The sequence below is a fragment of the Phytophthora infestans genome, genomic scaffold, assembly GCF_000142945.1.
Source record: "Phytophthora infestans T30-4 supercont1.4 genomic scaffold, whole genome shotgun sequence".
Classification (NCBI taxonomy): domain Eukaryota; phylum Oomycota; class Peronosporomycetes; order Peronosporales; family Peronosporaceae; genus Phytophthora; species Phytophthora infestans.
The window spans coordinates 2,945,444-2,963,984 of record NW_003303755.1 but is presented as its reverse complement, the minus strand read 5'-3'; the positions used below and the strand labels follow the sequence as shown (position 1 = coordinate 2,963,984).

Below are 18,541 nucleotides of genomic sequence, written 5' to 3'. Positions count from 1 at the left end.
GCCCGTTTATGTGATGAAGACCACAATAAGAACGAGAAGATAGGTGAAACACACGCCCATCGCTGGGATAACACACAACGGGGCTGGGCGACGTGGGTGCCATAGCCGCGGCGCCAACTAAGGTGCGTGGGTGCGCGTCGCGTAGCCACAGCAAACCTGCGCGGAGAGCCCGCGAAGCAGGACCGAATGAGCAACAATCACTTGTGTAGCAACTGTATCACTAAGCGCAGCTCTTCCAAGAGTAGGAATTGCTAAAGCTGTATTCACGGCTTAGCAAAAGAATTTATCTGCAAATACTACAAGTTTCAACCAGGCTAAAGCCAACGGTCTTCTCTCCAAGCGTCCTCGTCCCAGACGCGTCTCAGACGTTGAAGTCGCTCTCTTTTATCCTTATTTCTCTTACTCTCGTCTCGACTTTAAGTCCTACCGCTTTGCCTGTCTCCAAACAGTACAAGTCATTCAGTACTCGCCGCATTTCAAACGCGTAAACTATGCAGCTGCACAATACATTCGAGTCGGACATGGTCTTGACTCAATGAGTTCAAGCACCAAGATCCTCATGCCACTTCGTGACGCTCTCTCATCCTTTTTATCCCACAACATTTTTCTCTCGCCTTCATACGACAGGTGGCTTTCCTCCCATTACATGGGGCTGTCCTCGGCACAAGTTGCACCAGTACCAACTTCTTGCACTCCAAGAATGTCCCTGTGTCACCGAAATGCCTCCGCAGGCAGCGGCTTTGTCATGGTGTCGGCTACATTAGCTTGTGTCGCCGCGAAGCTAATTTCCACTTCTCTCTCCACGACATTCTCGCGGATCTTGAGGTCTTTGATTCTGAGCTGCTTCGTACGCCGGTGTTTCCCAGCATGTTTCATCAATGCAACTGCGCTACTCGAATCACAGAACAATTTCGTGTTTTCTCTTGGTAGACCCAGCTCATCAACCAATTGTTCTAGCCGGATAGCATCATGCAGGCCCTCGTTGGCCGTAATCAACTCTGCTTCACATGTACTTTCCGCTAATATCCCCTGCTTCCAGCTCTTCGCCGAAATCAGCTGGCCATTGCAAAGCACTGTAAATCCACTGACTGACTTCAAGTCTTCTGGATCAGACGCAAAACAGGCATCCGCATAGATCTCAATCTGAAGCTTCTCATATTTTCTTGCTTCGTTCAGATCGTAGTACAACCCCATGTCACTAGTGCATTTCACATATCTAAGTACCCTTTTGGCTGCTTGCCAATGCACCACTCCAAACTTCTTCAAAAATTTACTTAGAATTCGGAGAGCTGTGGCCAAATCGGGTCTTGATCCACTCACCAAGTACTGCAAGCATCCAACCAGACTACGATACGGCAAGCTCTTACTCTTTTTTGCTCGTCCTCAGTAGCCTTCACTAATTTCACTGCATCAGGATACATCGGTATTCTTACCGAATGCGCCTCGTTCATTCTGAATGTACGCAGCATATCTTGCACATACTTCGTCTGCCGGAGCATCACATGCATTTCTGGCGCAAACGAAATCTGTAGTTCCAACAGGTAGTTCCCTTCACCAAGCTCTTTAATCTTAAAGCACTCGTTCAACTTTGCCGCAAAATGATCTACATCTTCATTCCGTCCAATGATCAGAATGTCATCCACATAGACTGGAACGAACACCATGCGATCTTCCCCCTTAATCCAATATAACCCAGGGTCCTTCACACTTCTTGTAAACCCCAAGTTTACCAAGGCTCTGTGCAGCGCGTTATTCCAGTTCATGGGCGACTGACGCAACCCATAAATGCTCTTCAGCAACAACCACACGAATTTTTCATAACCACGCTTCACATGACCCTCTGGTTGCTCCATATATAAACCACACGATCCGTTGGAGCATTGGGGAATGCCGTCACAAAGTCATACTGCTTGGCTACCATCTTATGCATTCCAGCATAGAGCAACACAAATCTCAACGTCTCAAACCTTATCACTGGAGCAAACGTTTCATCATGGTCCAGCTTCCAGATCTGTAGGCACCCCAGCACCACTAACCGCGCCTTGAACCGTATCAGGCGATGCTCGTTCTCCTTCAACACCCAAATTCATTTATTTTTCAGTATGTGAGCATTCTTAGGTCGCGGCACTAAGATCCAAGTCTCGTTTTTCAGTTGTGCCAGGAACTCTTCCTTTGTATCTTTCTGCGGCGATGCCATCATTTCGTCCCATGTCAACGGTACTTCCTATCCTAACACTGAGGTTGCCGAAGTCGATGCGCTAAACACACTCGCCACGAAATCATGGTATCTGCCAGGCTTCTTTTTCTTCCTACTTGAACGCCGAGGATCTTTCACCTCCACTGGCAAATGGCGTTTCTTCCTCACCTTCGGTGCCGGGCTCTTCTCTTCTTCAAAACTCTCTTCTGTTTCATTTGTCTCCTCGTCAGTCAAGCGTATTCGAGGTCCATCATCCCCCCTTTGCGACTGATGACTCTTCTCTAACCCTTGATCACTATTACTCTCAGCATGCTCGGTAGGCGATTCGAAACGTACTCGGCTTGGCATTCCAGAATCGTCAAAACGGATATGTCTCGGCTTTTCCAAATCATCTTTACCTTCTTCATCCACCTCCACACGCTCGTGATCTTGATCACCCGTCTCATTCTCTGGCACTTCAGCAACCGGCAGAGCCACAGCCGGTAGTTTTGTGATATCGACATCCGGTCGTCGTCTAAGACGATAAACCGTGTTCAACAGCTTATTCACATACTCTTTTGCCACCGTAGTCTGCTCATAAAACTTCACATTCTCTGCTCTGTGCTCACTTACCACGCCAGTTGCTAAGTCCAAGAGACGATAGCCTTTAGTCTTCACTGCATATCCGACCAACAAAGATGGAGCTCCTCTCCTCGACAACTTGTTGTCGCGATACACTTTGTCCACAAATTTTACTGCAAAACAGCCAAATGGTCTCAGATGACGTACACTCGGCTTCGTACCGAAACTTTCTCGTGTGGTGTCACCTGGTTCTTGTTGCCCTTCGTACTCGTGCGATTTGTCGTCTCCACCACGTATGCAGCCGCTTCTACCCACAGCATATCAGGAAGACCGCTACTATACAGGACTGACCGCACTTTATTCATCATTACACCATGCGCCTTATCCACCAAGCGCACTTCTTCTGGAGTATGTGGATGAGCGGATATCTGTATCGACTCACCGACACACATCCTGGCAACTTCGTCACTTGAAATTTCCGAACCTTGATCTGAGTGAAAAACTTTCACGACTTTTCCGTGTCTAGCTTTCACATATTCTCGAAATTCCACAAGCTTCTGCACTGTTTCCTCCTTTGACTGCTGCAAGTAGATCCACTGATATCTCGAGCCCTCATCCAACACATGCAAGTACAATTTGTAACCTTCCATGGTTGGCACACTTAGAAAGCCCGAGTCCACAATCACTTTCTCGAAAGGAATTTCAACCCTCTTAGGCGACGTAGAACGGAACGACATGCGCTTCATTTTCGCCATTTCACAATTGTAGCAACGTGCCTTTGTCTTCCGCTCTAAGCTCGACAACTCCAATCCTCTCACCAACTCCTTAGCAGCCAACAATGTAATAGCGTTCCAACTCGCATGCGCAAGTCGGAGATGCCACAGCCGTAAAGTATTCTTCGGTTGAGGTAACATGACTGTCATTGCCGGCTTGGAACTCGAGACCTCCACCATTGACTGAAAAAGTCCGTCCGACATATCAAACTTCCACACCCAATTCTTTATTGGTTGCGTTAACGTCGTCCACTGTTGATCCTCACATATCTGCGCACAAAATTCATGTTCCTTTAGCAGTAAACGCTGCGATGACAAAGTCGTAGCACCGTCCTCGAATACTGCATCCATACTAATCGGAACCCGTTCACCACTAATGGCATCCACAACAAGGAACTTCACTATCCCATGCTGCTCTGCCTTCTTCACTGTGTTGTCAAACCACTTCATTTTCACGTCACAGTCACTCAATAGCGACTCAAACGCATCTCGACAACCACTCCTGAAGTGTTATCCAAGACGAAAGACATGTAAAACTCCACATCCGACTCGGATTTCTGGACAGGGTTCACTAAACAGGGCTCCTCATCTCCATGAACTAACTTAATTACCGTCACATGTTTGCCCTTGGTCTTACTTCGTTGAGATTTATAATATCCTGCAACGTCTTCATGGGGATCCTCGCTCTCTGCTTTCCCAGGTGCCTCCGGTTTGCTTTTGCTCGGCGGTCCACCTGACGGAAGCTCTCGTTTCGGAGCACGACATTCGTACGCATAATGCCCCCACTTGTCACAGTTCCATCATCTGATGTTCGCGCGACGCCTCTTTTGGCCACCACGACCACCTTTATCTGCTTGCTGTTGCTGCCTTTTCCCTTGAGCGAACAAAGCGATTTGTGCGCCAGACTGCTGTGACCCAGAAGGTGCAGACCCCGTTGCTGCTGCAGCGGCGCTGCTCAATTTCCGAGCTCTCGCCTCCGCAATAGACTTGGCCTGATTCATCCTTTCCTCACGACTAGTGAGTTTCACCTTCACTTGCTGCAACGTGTAGTTATCGAGATTGCCGAACGTTTCCACCAGGTTCTGATACGAATGTCCCAATCCCGTCAACAGAGCTGTGGTCGCATCCTTATCCGAGACTTCTTCATTCATCAGTATTAAATCCTGCTTAAGTGCCTCTACCCGATGAATGTACTTCCTTGTTGTCTCGTTTCCAGCATCAAACTCCACGCTCATCAGCTCACGACGCTTGAGCAATCGACTGCTTCTCAAAATCATCCACCAGAGCCTTCCACTTATCCTGTGGTTTCTCCAGATGGGCAAGTCTCACGCGAGTTCCATCGTCCAACGTGTTCGTTAATATGTCATTGATCTGCAAGACTTTGTCCCGCCACTTTTTGCGCCGTTGCTTCATCTCATTTGTTCCATCCCGTGCAGGCCCTTTCTCCGATCAGGACTTTCCAACACTTTCGTGCCTTGAGAGCCGCCATCAATCCTTCCTTGTACGCCAAGAAATTCTTCCCATCAAGCTTCAAGTAGCGAATTGTATCCACGCGAGGAATATTCTTGTCCGCACGATTTGGGCTCATAACCATGAGCAACAATCACTTGTGTAGCAACTGTATCACTAAGCGCAGCTCTTCCAAGAGTAGGAATTGCTAAAGCTGTATTCACGGCTTAGCAGATAGCGGAATAAAATCTCTGTTCTCTTTTTCAACCAGGCTAAAGCCAACGGTCTTTTCTCCGAGCGCCCTTGTCCCAGATGCGTCTCAGACGTTGAAGTCGCTCTCCATTATTCTTGTTTCTCTAAGGGCCCCGCGGTATTTGCGAAGGCGGGCCCAGCGCTGAGCTCACCAGCGAGCCGAACACTACACTTTCCAGAACATTCTATCTCCATATTGCGAGCGCAGCGAACCGCGGGGGCCGAAGAGGCGCCCAGCCAAACGAAGCGCGGCTGGTCCCTATTCTGCTGTGACCTTTAATCGTCGATTATGTCTTATTGCGACACTCAGAAGGTCAAAACAATACAGAGGTCAGGTCAAATGATTTGCTGTGTGTTGACGCAGTAAATGCATGTGTTTGACATGTTCTATCAATAAGAACGTGCAGCGTACACAAAATGATACTTACGAACCATTTAGAGTTATCGATAAAATCGAGCTTAAAGCTGGCCATTTGGTTTTCGCACTTAACCGAAACTGTGACACTTATTGTAAACTTCAATAAAAAAACTGTTAAAGTACCCTTATTCAATTGCTTTTAACAAGGGCTTTTGTGAATCTCTAAAATTGAAAAATAATATTGGGCTTCTATAGCCAGTCGATTAGCGGGATAATGGCGGTACGTACGCAACCCCAATCCGTGGTTGTGAGATAATGCAGTCTTAGTGACGCAAACTGCAAAATGAAGAGGGGATGTGCTCACCACTTGAACGCAAGCGTTTATCTGTATACACACATGAGCAACGTTAGCTGTTGAATAGTATTGTTACATAAAGTACCGATCAGTAACCGACTGTGACCGACAGTGCCAGACTACAACCGACTGTGACCGGCAGTGACCGACAGTCAACGTCTCGCACCTGGGCCTTGCACTCGATCGGGCGTACTTCCTGACGTGGCCTCTTCCCTTTACCACGGTATCTGTACTTGCCGCCATGCGTGCAAATGAGCGTCTTTGCGTACGTACACCATGCCTCTGGGATGAGCGTTGAAGACGGCTTCTGGGCCTTCTGGATTAGCCTGTTCCGTTCTGCCACGCTTTTAGTTGATCGCACTCTTAAAACCTACAGTAAATTGGTCAAACCCGTTGAATACTCTCATAATGTAATACATAGTGCCATCAATGCCCTTACCTGGTAAGTCTGCTTCTGATACTCGTCCAGATACGAGTGAAAGGCTTCCCAGGACTGAAACTGCGTTTCAACCAAGTCTGCACAGACTTCTGGAGATCCTCTTCCGCTACTACCTCCACTTGTTCTCTCGCCAGGCGTATCAGTCACGCTTGAATCCTCGACACTCCACGTCGCCGCACTGGAACTACTGGATACGGCGGAGTCGTCCACCCAGCTCGCGTCCGAGCCGTCATTCTCACTGCGCCCGCTGTAGGCTTCCTCTGAGGGCCGCTTCTTCGACGCGCGTGCAGGCTGGCGCCGAACCATTGCTGGCGCTGTTCTTCTCGAAATGGAGTGCCCCTAAATGAGTGGCACAAAAGCTCCGTATACGGGTATACAAATTTAACCGTACGAGGGACTCAAAATTTCCTTGACAATTAATTTTTTGCGTTTTCAGTCTGGCACAATAACGACTCTCAAAACAATATTGAGCTCACAACACTCCTAAATGTGTCGTCATTTCGAGGGACCATAAATGGAGATATTTTTTTGAGCGACCACAACTTTTTCATTATGTAGCCTATTAGGGCTCAAGAGGTGAAACGCCCAGATCGTACTTAAGTCGCCGTTCATCGTACATAATAAGTACCGACACGTACATGTAGAGCTCACAAATTGTGAGTCACAATACATTTTTACCAAGTGATTATCCAGGCTGATTCATTTCGTCATCACAATGTGGTCCTGGTTTGCAGAAACTTGCTATTGTTTATCCAACAAACAAGCTGCAATCTATCCGTCCAAGAAGGCAAAAGGCTATATAAGTCTTCAAAATGGATCACTGATGTTGCGCAAGCATCCCACGTAACAGCAACTTGCAGCTTGAAACTCAGCGCTGCACTTCCGATATCGTCAAGAAAACATAAAAACAATTGGGTGGTCGAATTTGACTATGGTGCCCGGCTGGCACTGCCATCCCGACGGGCGGTTGACTCTTATAATAAAGGGTGTCGGTGTTGACGACATTGTCTACTGATCACACACATCAAAGTTTGCTTTACTTCGAGTACAGTACCCTTGTCTTCCCAAATTCCTCGCCTCCCATTGGTTGTCTCACATTATAACTTGGATTCAGTATCCGATACAAAAACCAAATGTCCTTTTTTGATGTTTATGAAGATCGCGTTGCGTCAGCTGCCAGAATCAAATTTGCATTCGAGCGATCAAGCCGAAAACACTCTCCAAGTTCCAGATGGCTGCCTCCACGCATAACATGAAGTATCGTTTCCTGGGCAACACCGGCTTGCTGGTATCCCGACTGTCATTCGGCAGTTGGGTGACCTTCGACAATCAGTTGGACTTCGAGAAGGCCTACAGCATTATGGAGCACGCCTACAAGAATGGCGTCAACTTCTTCGACAACGCTGAGGTGTACGCCAACGGTCAGTCAGAGCTCATCATGGGCAAAGTGGTGAAGGCTGGTATCGAGCGTAAGGTGTGGGAGCGCGAAGACCTGGTGATCAGCACCAAGCTCTTCTTCGGCACCAAGTCTGGCCCCAACGACGTGGGCAACAGCCGCAAGCATATCGTGGAGGGCATGAAGGCGTCGCTCAAGCGCTTCGACCTGGACTACGTGGACCTGGTCTTCTGCCACCGACCGGACCCTGCCACCCCCATTGAGGAGACCGTGCGTGCCATGAACTTCATCATTGAGCAGGGCTGGGCTTTCTACTGGGGCACCAGCGAATGGTGTGCCAAGGACATCATCGAGGCGTGCGAGATCGCCGACCGGCTCGGTCTGATCCGCCCCGTGTACGACCAGCCACAGTACCACATCCTCGAACGCTCTCGTGTTGAGTACGACTTCGACGTGCTGTACAAGAAGTACAACTACGGCCTCACCACGTGGTCTCCGCTGGCGTCGGGTATTCTCACGGGTAAATACAGCAAGGGCATTCCGGAGGGCTCGCGCCTGTCCATGCCGTCGTACAAGCAGATGCTATCAAACGGTCTTGAAGAGAAGGTCGCTAAGGCCGACAAGCTCGCTGAAGTGGCCAAGGAGGTGGGCTGCTCGCTGGCGCAGCTGTCGATTGCCTGGGTGGCGGCCAACCCACACGTGTCCACGGTGATTCTTGGTGCTACCAGCATCAAGCAGCTGGATGAGAACTTGAAGGCTATGGAGTTCGTGGACAAGATTACGCCTGAGTTGCGCGAGAAGATTGACGCTATTGCCGACTTTAAGGCAAAGCTTGTGCCGCAGGCTGAGCCCCATGTGATTAACCTGCGCCAGAAGTGGTTGTAAATGTTGTTTGTGGCAGATACGTTGTTGAGTCTTCAACGAAGCTCAGCAAATGTGGATTGCACTTGAGACAGCAACAACTTTTGCTGTTCAGTCGCCCCGAGAAAATATAAGACAGAGATTTTCCTCTTCTATTTGTCTTCACGTGTGATGGATGTATTAATAGTGTTGTCTTCACGTGTGATGTTGTGCAAGACTAAAATGCACAGCTGCACATGTATCCGTTGAAGTATTTTTAGTCCAATTTGGCACTGCCAAATGCCAATTTCCGCTGATGCACGGCACATCATTTTTATTGTCGTGCTAGTCGCGGGTTGACGTCGACTGGAGAGCTTACAAATTCGGTGAGATATAGGCTCCTGTCTATACTTCGCTTGCCCGAGTTTTGCACCGCTGCATCAACCACTCCTCGCATCGCCTTCAATAGCTTGGTGAGACCATGGTGCAACTACTTCGAAGTAGTAAGGAGAGCATCTCGGCGTTGGGAGCTACATGTAGCTGCATTCACAAGTACGTCAGACTCTCGGTATCTGAGCCTCACAACTCAAATCGCCCCAGACGCAGCACAATTCCACCATGAGCACCACCACGACGCACAACATGAAGTACCGATTCCTGGGAAACTCGGGTTTGCTGGTCTCTCGCCTTTCGTTCGGCAGTTGGGTGACCTTCGACACGCAGCTCGATTTCGAGAAGGCCTACAGCATCATGGAGCACGCGTACAAGCAAGGCATTAACTTCTTCGACAATGCTGAAGTGTACGAGAACGGTCGTTCCGAGCTCGTTATGGGTAAAGTGGTGAAGGCCGGCATCGAACGCGGAGCTTGGACGCGAGAGGACCTAGTGATCAGCACTAAGCTCTTTTTTGGAACCAAGCCGAGTCCGAACCAGGGTGGCAACAGCCGCAAACACATCGTCGAGGGCATGAAGGCGTCACTTAAGCGCTTTGAACTCGACTACGTGGACCTCGTTTTTTGCCACCGTGCCGACCCCTTCACCCCCATGGAGGAGACGGTATGTCTTGCAATCATACAGAGCAAACGGGAAGGCTTTTAAACTAAATATTTCAATCATGCATTACCAGGTTCGTGCGATGAACTACGTGATTGAGCAAGGCTGGGCGTTCTACTGGGGCACTAGCGAATGGACCGCTCAAGAGATCATTGAAGCTTGCGAGATCGCGGATCGCCTCGGCTTGATTCGTCCGGTGCGAAGACTGCAAGGTGTTTGATATTCTTGTAACAAATCTAACGACGATGTCATCTGATATATGTGCAGGTGTTTGACCAGCCGCAGTATCACATCCTGGAGCGTTCGCGCGTCGAGTACGACTACGATGTCTTGTACAAGAAGTACAACTATGGCCTTACCACGTGGTCGCCACTGGCGTCTGGCATTTTGACCGGCAAGTACAGCAAGGGCATTCCGGAGGGCTCGCGTCTGTCTCTCCCACTCTACAAGAACCTGCTTTCGAATGGTCTTGAGGAGAAGGTTGCCAAGGTGGTTAAGCTGACGGAGATTGCGAACGAGTTGGGCTGCTCCATGGCGCAGCTGGCCATCGCTTGGGTGGCAGCCAGCCCGCACGTATCAACGGTGATCCTCGGTGCTACGAGCATCAAGCAGCTGGATGAGAATCTGAAGGCGCTCGAATTCGCGAACAAGATAACGCCTGAGATCCGTGAGAAGATCGATTATATTGCCGACTTCCGTGCCAAGCTGGTGACAGACCCAGAGCCTCACGTTCTCGCACTCCGAAAGCAGTATCTGTAAGTGGCTATCGGTCTGGAGAATGAGGAAACAAGAGATAACTGTAATGCAATACAGTCAGTAGCTTGCATCTGACTTTTGGCGGGTCTGATCTCGTCAGTGATTGGCTCATACCAATGACTTAAGAGTTTTCGCGCGCAATTCTGTTAGGTGCGATTTCATTTGCCCTTGGAAGTGGCCTACTAGAGCTTCAGTGTTGGCTCTCCACCTATCGCTAGTGACCACCACAGCTACATTATCTCGACGAGACAGAAATCTGCGTATTCTGCGTGATCTGTCCGCCTCTATCCCGCTTCTTCGACGCCCAATCATTCCATGCCGACCGCGGTATTTATCATGGAAGACAGCCACCATTTCTCCGCAAATCTTGGTCGTGGTAAGTTGTAACGCTGTCTTACTAACAACTTCACGCGTCTAACTAACCAAATGTATCTTGCGCAGACGCCCTCGACTCTGACAGCCTCTTAGGCCTTCATACAGCTTGGATGGACGACGAGCAGCTCAATAATCTGCCAATTATGGACGTGTTCACTGACGTATCGACTCCTAGGGCACAAGACAGTGGCGCTGACGTCTTGAATACTACAGACAAGCCGCGATGTCAGTCTACTGCAGCAAACTCGGCGCTTGATGCGGAGCTGGGAGACTACGATGCTCCGTTACTCGATGATGCGTTGGATTTCTGCTTTGACACAGAGCTGTCACCTATTCTGGAGCCTTTCGCAGACGCCGCTGTGGCCGTGACCCCACTGAAAATGCAACGAAGGCCGACTAAGAGTCCTAGGACACGCAGGACGACTAGTTCCCCGCTAAGGAGGGCACCAACTGTCATCACGCCCCGACACGCCAACACGATGGAGACTAGCAGGACAGGTGAGGAGACAGCACCGATAAATGTAGCGAAGCGACCCAGAACCAGAAGCTCGTCATGGCAAGAACAGGAACAGAACACATTTTTCACCATGTTTAAGGTCAAGTGGCCGCCAACAGCTGAAGGCGATCCAGTACCTCCTTTCAGCTCGCTGCTGCTGCAACGCTTCGACGCAATCAGCACCAAAGTCAGGACCAAGAGCGTGATGGAAGTGCGACAGTTCTACACTACAGTGATGCGCAATATCTCCGCGTTACTGGAGGTTGTGGAGAATGACATCGACTTGACCAACCCGGACCAAGTGCGCATTGCCGTCTGGTGCTGGAGCAAGCTGATGGCTGACAAGAAACACTCCGAAGAGTGAGTATCTTCTTGGTGTGTATACGGCAATATGTCGTGTGATTTTAACGTTTCTACTTGTGTTCTCTTTAGATTTCACTCCCTCGATTCAGAGTCCGCCGCTGTGAAGACCAACTTGGCCAACGTACTGCTTCAGTCTATCATTCGTAGCCGCCGACAGATGCTCAAGGCCAAGTCAGACTCCAAGAACACACCTGCATCTGGTCTGACTTCCATCTCTGCGTGGGTGTCAAGGTCAAATCTCAGCTCGTTCTTCGCCAAAGACGACATCCCAGTTTCAGAGACATCAACTGTGCAGATTCATCACCCAATGGTGCGAAAGAAACACGCTAGTTCTCAGGGCCAGGTAGCTTGGATGCCTCCTAGCTCCTCAGTCACTGAGAATGCCATAAAGGTTTTGTCTACTGCACAGCCCAGCCATGACTCACCGGGTAAAGCGACCTCGAAGCGTAAGCGCAGCACGTCCACAGACCGCTCTCCAGCTGCTGGATCGAAGAAAACGCGTCGTGCTGAAGTGGAAACGATCTCTTTTGCAAGCCCCATTCCCACGAATAAGCGGACTCGCTGTCGCACGAGGAATGGTGTTGAGTTCCACACACCGCAGCAATCTCGGAAGAAGATTTACATCAAGATGCGTATGGTGCCACGAGATAAGCAGACGAAGGCGGACATGGTGCAGTGTGGTTGTCGACCGAAGGTAGAGCTAAAGCTGTCGTCGACGAAGAAGATTTCCGAGATCACGGCGCATATGAGCAAGAAGTGGGCGAAAGTACGGTCACTAGTGCCAAAAGGGGCGGTGCTGTGCTTCTTTCAGAAGAATGGGGGTGAAAAGTGGTCCAAGGATGACGCTAATGTGACCTGCTTTGATATCTGGAAACAATGTGGCAAGCAGAGCAATGGGGAAAACGTAGTCGAAGTGTCCTACTTGTGGAAAGTGCCAGAGACGGCAGGCACTGCTGACGGCGAAAACGTTCAGGTGCAAGAATTGATGCCGTTGTTGGCGCCACCTGGACTTTTCGAGCAGGAAATATCAGCTGCAGACAAGCAAGCACTAAGTAGTGGAGATGAAAGTGAGATTGTGCAGTTGTCACCAGCTCGTGGTCTACAAGAATTCGGTGAGAAAGTCGCATTTGATCGAAGCATTACCGACGAGGCTAAGGAGGAAGCAGCAGCGCTCGAGGCTTTGATGAGCGATAGCGGTGACGAAGGGCTTGGCGAGGAGTACAGTCCAGCTACAGGCCGTCTGCGTCGACGTATCAAACCGGTGCTAGTATCAAAGGAAGAGTTCACAGTCAATATCTAAGCAGACCCTTGTAATTGTACTGCATTGTATCGGACGAAGTAAAACAGTGCCACCGCATTCGTCACGTGTCTAATGTTTCGGCTGGGCTAGTAGAAGGCGGTAGTGGAAGCCACTCTCTAAAGACTTCACCTTCAGGTCTGCAAGCTCTTGCACCGGGTGGATTCCAGACTGGAAGTTCCATTCAAACGCTCGACCGTCGGCTGTAAGGAAGCGTGGCATGTCAGTAAGTACCTAATCCAGCTCAACAGTAAGTGATTCCTTACCAGTGACGAAAGAGGATTTATCGACACCCTGGCCGATTTTCACGATGTCCTTCGTACGCACAACCTGCTCGTTGGTGATCTGCATCGGAGTCGTGTGCATTTGCGAAGCCACGTGGGCAAAATCGTTCCTTTCCTGACGACCCGAAGGCGTGCGACCCGCGAGCCAGATCTTCTCATCGGCTTATAAACCAAGTACGAAAGTGTTAGCCCAAAGCAGGTAAATAAATGCATTTTATATGCGGCAAACTCACCAGTAATAAAAGTCGTGTGGAACTGACTGCACTTTAAGAGCTTCACTGCGTCGCTAGTGCGTACGAGTCGTGGGGTGATCTGATCACCGTTTGTCTCGGTTTTTCCTTTAGGGTTCAACAGCTTACCCCACAGGAACAGCTCGCCGTCATCTGGAACCCATACAAAAAAAAACTATTAGATTATCAAGAACAGCCACAGCTCACCGGCAATTCCAGCTCACCTGAAACAGCGCAAGAGTGGTTAAATCCAGCGCCCACTTTGGCGATCTTCTTGCCCTTCAACGCAATCAGTTCTTGAGGGGCATCGGCGTTGCCCGTGCCGAAGCCAAGTTGGCCTCGTTCACCCTTGCCCCAGGTAAATACCGTGCCGTTTTTTGTCACAGCAAGGCCATGCTGGTAGCCTGCAGCAATGTCCACAATTTCATCACCGTCGATGTTCACGTGCGTAGGTAGCTGGACACTGACACCCTCCTCTCCGATGCCACACTGGCCGTAGCTGTTGGCACCCAGTGTGAACAGCTTGCCACTCTCTGTTAGAAGGAATGTCAATGCCGTAGAGCATACAATTTTCTTGACACATTCTCCTTCAGGTAGCTCCACCAGCGCTGGCTCCAGTGTGTCCACTCCTCGTGCACGCGTGAAGCTGTTCATCCACCACACGAGCTTCGGCAGCACGCGCTGTATGTTTGTAGAGCGAATTACATCGCGGAATGAGTGCGTGCGTCCGTAAATGTAGGCGTCTCCATTGTTCGTGATGAAACCGGCATGGGCCCAGCCAACGGAGATTTCCTTGACGGATAAATTTGTCGTGGTCGGCAGCGGCGTGGGAGTCAATACGTTCTCGTAGCCTCCCGTGCCCAGTGCACCCAGGAACCCATCTCCGTACGAAAGTAGAATTGCTGATGTACAGCAACAAGAAACAATAGATCGATGGTAATTTAAATAGAGATTGTAAACTATGAGAGGCAGTCAGGTGTTGAACGTACGGCCAGGAGCAGAGTTGGCGGCTTGCGTGGACAATGCAGATTCTGCGTGCAATTACAATAAACTGGAAATTAATTATAGGAAGAAAGTGTGGATGACATGGAGAAAACGCGTACTGCGAACTGCGGTGAGAGCTGGCCGACTACAGGCAGCAAGGGAGCGCAGCGACATCATGGTGCACTTGACGTCGATCACACTCGCCACACGCCTAAACGGAATACTGTATTACTATTTGTTGAAATTCCAACCTTTTCAGATATAATTGACCAATCCTCGTACAAATAATGGCAACATGCACTAAGTTAGAGGCATAAAGTGTCCACCATCGTCTCCACAGTGAAATCGACACTACAGTAGTCACTCGAGCCTACAATTATTATAAGCAGCTACAAGAAATAAAAACTTGTTCTCGCCCTTGCAACTCGATCTTGAGGCGGAATATTCATGGAGTGCATCAAGCGAAGCATTTGACACCCTACTCCAGGCCTTGATTGCAGAGTGGGCAAGACGGTGCGCGCTGTGAGTTGACAGAGGTAAAGGCCCACTTGTCCAGACACTCGAGATGAAATTCGTGCTTGCACTTGCGTAGTAGACGCAGCACGTCTCCCGTTTCGTACTCTTCGCAGCAGATACAGCACGTGTCGTTGTTGGATGGGCCTCCCCTGTACTTGACCAGCAGATCAACAAGCTCTTGACGCTCCACACATCCGGCAAGGTCCACGTCACGACGCTCGAGTCGCTGCTTGAGTTCAGCGATGGTGACTTCCTTGAGCTCCCCGGGCGTCTTGAACTCCTCCGTGGGCATCACCTGAATGGTGCGTAGCGTTCGGTTAAATGTGTCGGAGCGTGCATCCTCTTGTGCTGCACGGTTTTGATTATTGGCCTCCCGCTGCGCTGCTGCCGCCGCCACCTGCGTGTAGGCCTCACGGAAGAAAGCCACCCAACCCATTTCGGGGTGCTATCCATAACACAACAACAACGTACAAAGTTAGAGCATTGTATTACACAGATCAGGACACAAATTCAGTGTATCTAATGCGTACCCGTCCGCGGAGCTGGTACAGCACGCGGCAGAAGCGCGCGGCCTTCCAGAACGTCATGAGTGAGAGTCCCACCAGGAACAGGATGGCAACGTTGAGCGCCAGCGACGCGCCCTCGTTATCTGCAGCATTGCTCTGCAGCAGCGGCATAACCACTTGCACGAACAGCAGCAGTGCCACCATCCATGGGTTGTCCGTCGCGTTGATCATCACAAGCATGGCTGCTTTGGTACTGTGACACTGAGTGCGACTTGATGCAAAATCGAATGTGAAGAGCTCTTTCTAACGTCGCAGTGTCTTTGTCAATGCGATACCTCATCATTGGTACAGTGTACCAGCTGAGCTCCTCTTGCCAAACTGAGTCAACTTGGAACACCATGAACGCTACTGCGCCGGCATTGATCCCGCCCTTCCGCTTCAGTACAGTGCAGCAGGGGCTGTTCCGCGGCGCATACCCGACGCTCAAGAATTTCCGCTTCCTGCGTCGGCTTGGACTGAAGACTCTGGTGTCCGTGATCCCAGAGCCGCCCACGAGCGATCTGGCGGACTTCTGCGCCAACGAGAAGATCACGCTCCTGCACTTCTACGCTGAGAAGTTCACGTCCGATAATGTTACTGTTTCGCCCTCTACAGCAGCACAAATCGTAGACATCCTCGTGCAGAAGAAGAACCTCCCGCTGTATATTCACTGTCTGGACGGATCCAATGTCACGGGCATCGTCGTTATGATCCTCCGAAAGCTCCAGAACTGGACGAAACTTGCCACAGTCTCGGAGTTCTGCAGGTGCGTTGCAATGTTCGATTGAAACGATAAAAGTTTGTGCTGCAATCAAGCTGACGTCGATTGCATGTGCATCTGCAACAGATTCACTCGTGACCATGGCATCGAGAAGGACGAGTCCGAGTACCTTGCAGTCTTTTCGGAGGAGATCGTTGTGACTGCCGACGCCCCGCATTGGCTGTGGAATGGAGTGCGCGTAAGTAAACACCCGACTATGATCGTTCATCAACCGGATCTAGAGCTAGCGACGGCCAATACGCTGGATTCTGCAGGGAACCCAAACAACGGAGCGCCAAACCTCAAATGGGAGACAGAAGTCGAAAAGACTGAGGCTATCCTACGACAATTCGAGGAGGCCAGTCGCAACCGCATAGGAGAAGTTGTCGAAGGTAGTGAGGAGGTGGAAACTATCATCGAAGAAGCGTTGCAGGACCTTCCACTCACTCGATCACTCGAAGCGCTTGACCTTGCCGGAGTCTGAGGAAAAATCTGCTCAATGCAAGACTTTAAACGCGTGTATACTCTGTGAACTCCACCATATTGTATACCTGATGCAATGTTAGCAGCATTATGCTACGAAGTACAAATTAGCGGTACCTTTTTGGCGCCGTCTCGAGATTGAAATGTTGTCCACGGGCGCCAACACAAACATATGCGCCAATCACAATCGTCCATTCCGCTGGTGAAGACTTCACTTGTCAATTGGCATGTCATCCGCCAAGTCCGACCTAGACCAACATGCACGAAGTATAGAGGAGCTTTCGTCCGAAGCAGAGGCCGCTGCCACGTCGGCTATGTTTGTGTTCACAGCGGACAAGGCTGGTATGAAAGGCGTGGACAAACAACATGTCCAGGAGGTGGTGCACAAGATGTCCAAGGACTCGTCTTTCTTTCAGAAATCTCTACGTGATAACGCTAAGGTGGAGCAACGTGTAGCAGCCATGCGCGAGAAACTCGCGTGCTTGACAGGCAGTCAGATACAGCGCTTACAACAGGAGGCTGATGCACGAGTGGCGCAGTTGGAGGCGACGCGAGACCTTTCGCGAACTATTGTGGTCGTGGACATGGACATGTTCTACGCTGCCGTCGAAATGCGGGATGACCCAAAGCTGCGTGACGTGCCACTCGCAGTCGGTGGTCTCGGTATGATAAGTACAACCAACTATGCGGCGAGACAGTTTGGCGTACGTGCTGCTATGCCGGGTTTCATTGGCAAGGAACTGTGTCCAGACCTCCATTTTGTGCCTGTCAACATGAAAAAGTACGCCGGTGTCGCTGCTGAGATCCGTGCTGTGTTTGCGGAGTACGATCCGGACTTTGAAGCTTTCAGTCTGGATGAAGCGTGTCTTGATCTCACGGATTATATTGCGGAGAACTGGCAAAAGTATATTTCGGATGCGATGGATGAAATCGAGAGTAAGGAGAGCGACAAGGAAGAATGGGCCTCGACAGCCTCCGGTCGAGCAGCCATTGCAGCTGTTGTAGTTCGTGAGCTGCGTAAGAAGGTTTTCGACTGTACACAGCTGACGGCAAGTGCTGGAATTGCAGTGAACTCTATGCTCGCTAAGGTAAGAAGGACAACTTGTTATTACCTCCCACTTCATCTGACCAAAATGTGTTGTGTGCTTCTACTGTAGATCTGCTCGGATATGAACAAGCCCAATGGACAGTATGTGTTACCCTTCTCACGCGAGCGCGTGATGACGTTTATTCGAGAACTCCCTGTGCGTAAGATCGGTGGCATTGGCAAAGTCATGGAAAAGACTCTCAACGAGGCGCTCGATGTGCAAACGGGAGGCGACCTATTTGATCAGCGTGGCAAGATCGCTCATTTGTTTTCGGGAAAGACTGCAATGTGGTTGCTGCAGACATCTCTGGGGGTTCAAGAGCGTCGAGAAAAACAAGAACGCAAGAGTTTCAGCCGAGAACGCACTTTCAAAAGGTTAAGTGACCCAAAGCAGCTTGAGGAGAAGTCGGGATCACCGCCATGCCTTCTCCCAGATCCTCGGCGTGTAGATCCTCGCCTTCACGGTAACAGACTTGCTCATCTTCCGTCTTCGTAGGATCCACCATTGGATCCAAACACCGCGGCCCTCTCTCGCCTGGCAGTCCTTCTATCTTCGGGGGTTCAGGTACCCTGGTATCAGGGAAACCACCAGTTGGATCCAGTTGGTCCTCTAACTGTAATAAGACCGACAGTTCGGGTTTGACTAGTGTTGCCACTCTCGATAGGGATCCAGGCACTTTATCCAATGGAGA

At 50.2% G+C, this 18,541-nt stretch overlaps 7 protein-coding genes across 7 annotated transcripts in view; 5 read left to right on the top strand and 2 right to left on the bottom strand.

Moving 5' to 3' along the window:
• Positions 1-7,579: 7,579 nt before the first annotated feature.
• Positions 7,580-8,794, top strand: PITG_03719 (voltage-gated potassium channel subunit beta, putative; the record flags this gene model as incomplete). Its single annotated transcript, XM_002906722.1, has 1 exon — positions 7,580-8,794. The coding sequence occupies one exon, from the start codon at positions 7,616-7,618 to the stop codon at positions 8,663-8,665; it is 1,050 nt and encodes a 349-aa protein (XP_002906768.1).
• A 444-nt stretch (positions 8,795-9,238) lies between these two features.
• Positions 9,239-10,432, top strand: PITG_03718 (uncharacterized protein; the record flags this gene model as incomplete). Its single annotated transcript, XM_002906721.1, has 3 exons — positions 9,239-9,676; positions 9,747-9,869; positions 9,941-10,432. 3 exons carry the CDS (start codon positions 9,239-9,241, stop codon positions 10,430-10,432), a joined length of 1,053 nt encoding a protein of 350 aa, XP_002906767.1.
• A 312-nt stretch (positions 10,433-10,744) lies between these two features.
• On the top strand, positions 10,745-12,931 carry PITG_03717 (uncharacterized protein; the record flags this gene model as incomplete). The annotated part of the gene is made up of 4 exons (XM_002906720.1): positions 10,745-10,805; positions 11,018-11,660; positions 11,733-12,775; positions 12,888-12,931. The coding sequence occupies 4 exons, from the start codon at positions 10,745-10,747 to the stop codon at positions 12,929-12,931; spliced, it is 1,791 nt and encodes a 596-aa protein (XP_002906766.1).
• A 101-nt stretch (positions 12,932-13,032) lies between these two features.
• On the bottom strand, positions 13,033-14,355 carry PITG_03716 (uncharacterized protein; the record flags this gene model as incomplete). The annotated part of the gene is made up of 6 exons (XM_002906719.1): positions 13,033-13,163; positions 13,227-13,406; positions 13,478-13,627; positions 13,699-14,217; positions 14,258-14,266; positions 14,352-14,355. 6 exons carry the CDS (start codon positions 14,353-14,355, stop codon positions 13,033-13,035), a joined length of 993 nt encoding a protein of 330 aa, XP_002906765.1.
• Positions 14,356-14,763: 408 nt separating this feature from the next.
• PITG_03715 (uncharacterized protein) lies at positions 14,764-15,763 on the bottom strand (the record flags this gene model as incomplete). The annotated part of the gene is made up of 2 exons (XM_002906718.1): positions 14,764-15,419; positions 15,505-15,763. 2 exons carry the CDS (start codon positions 15,718-15,720, stop codon positions 14,937-14,939), a joined length of 699 nt encoding a protein of 232 aa, XP_002906764.1.
• Positions 15,764-15,878: 115 nt separating this feature from the next.
• Positions 15,879-16,763, top strand: PITG_03714 (uncharacterized protein; the record flags this gene model as incomplete). The annotated part of the gene is made up of 2 exons (XM_002906717.1): positions 15,879-16,285; positions 16,367-16,763. The coding sequence occupies 2 exons, from the start codon at positions 15,879-15,881 to the stop codon at positions 16,761-16,763; spliced, it is 804 nt and encodes a 267-aa protein (XP_002906763.1).
• A 228-nt stretch (positions 16,764-16,991) lies between these two features.
• PITG_03713 (DNA polymerase kappa, putative) overlaps positions 16,992-18,541 on the top strand; it is a gene marked incomplete at both ends in the record, with an annotated part of 2,567 nt that continues 1,017 nt past the window's right edge. Inside the window, 2 exons of the mRNA XM_002906716.1 lie at positions 16,992-17,850; positions 17,920-18,313. Coding sequence (XP_002906762.1) covers positions 17,077-17,850; positions 17,920-18,313 — 1,168 coding nt within the window. The remainder of the gene's footprint in view (positions 17,851-17,919; positions 18,314-18,541) is intronic.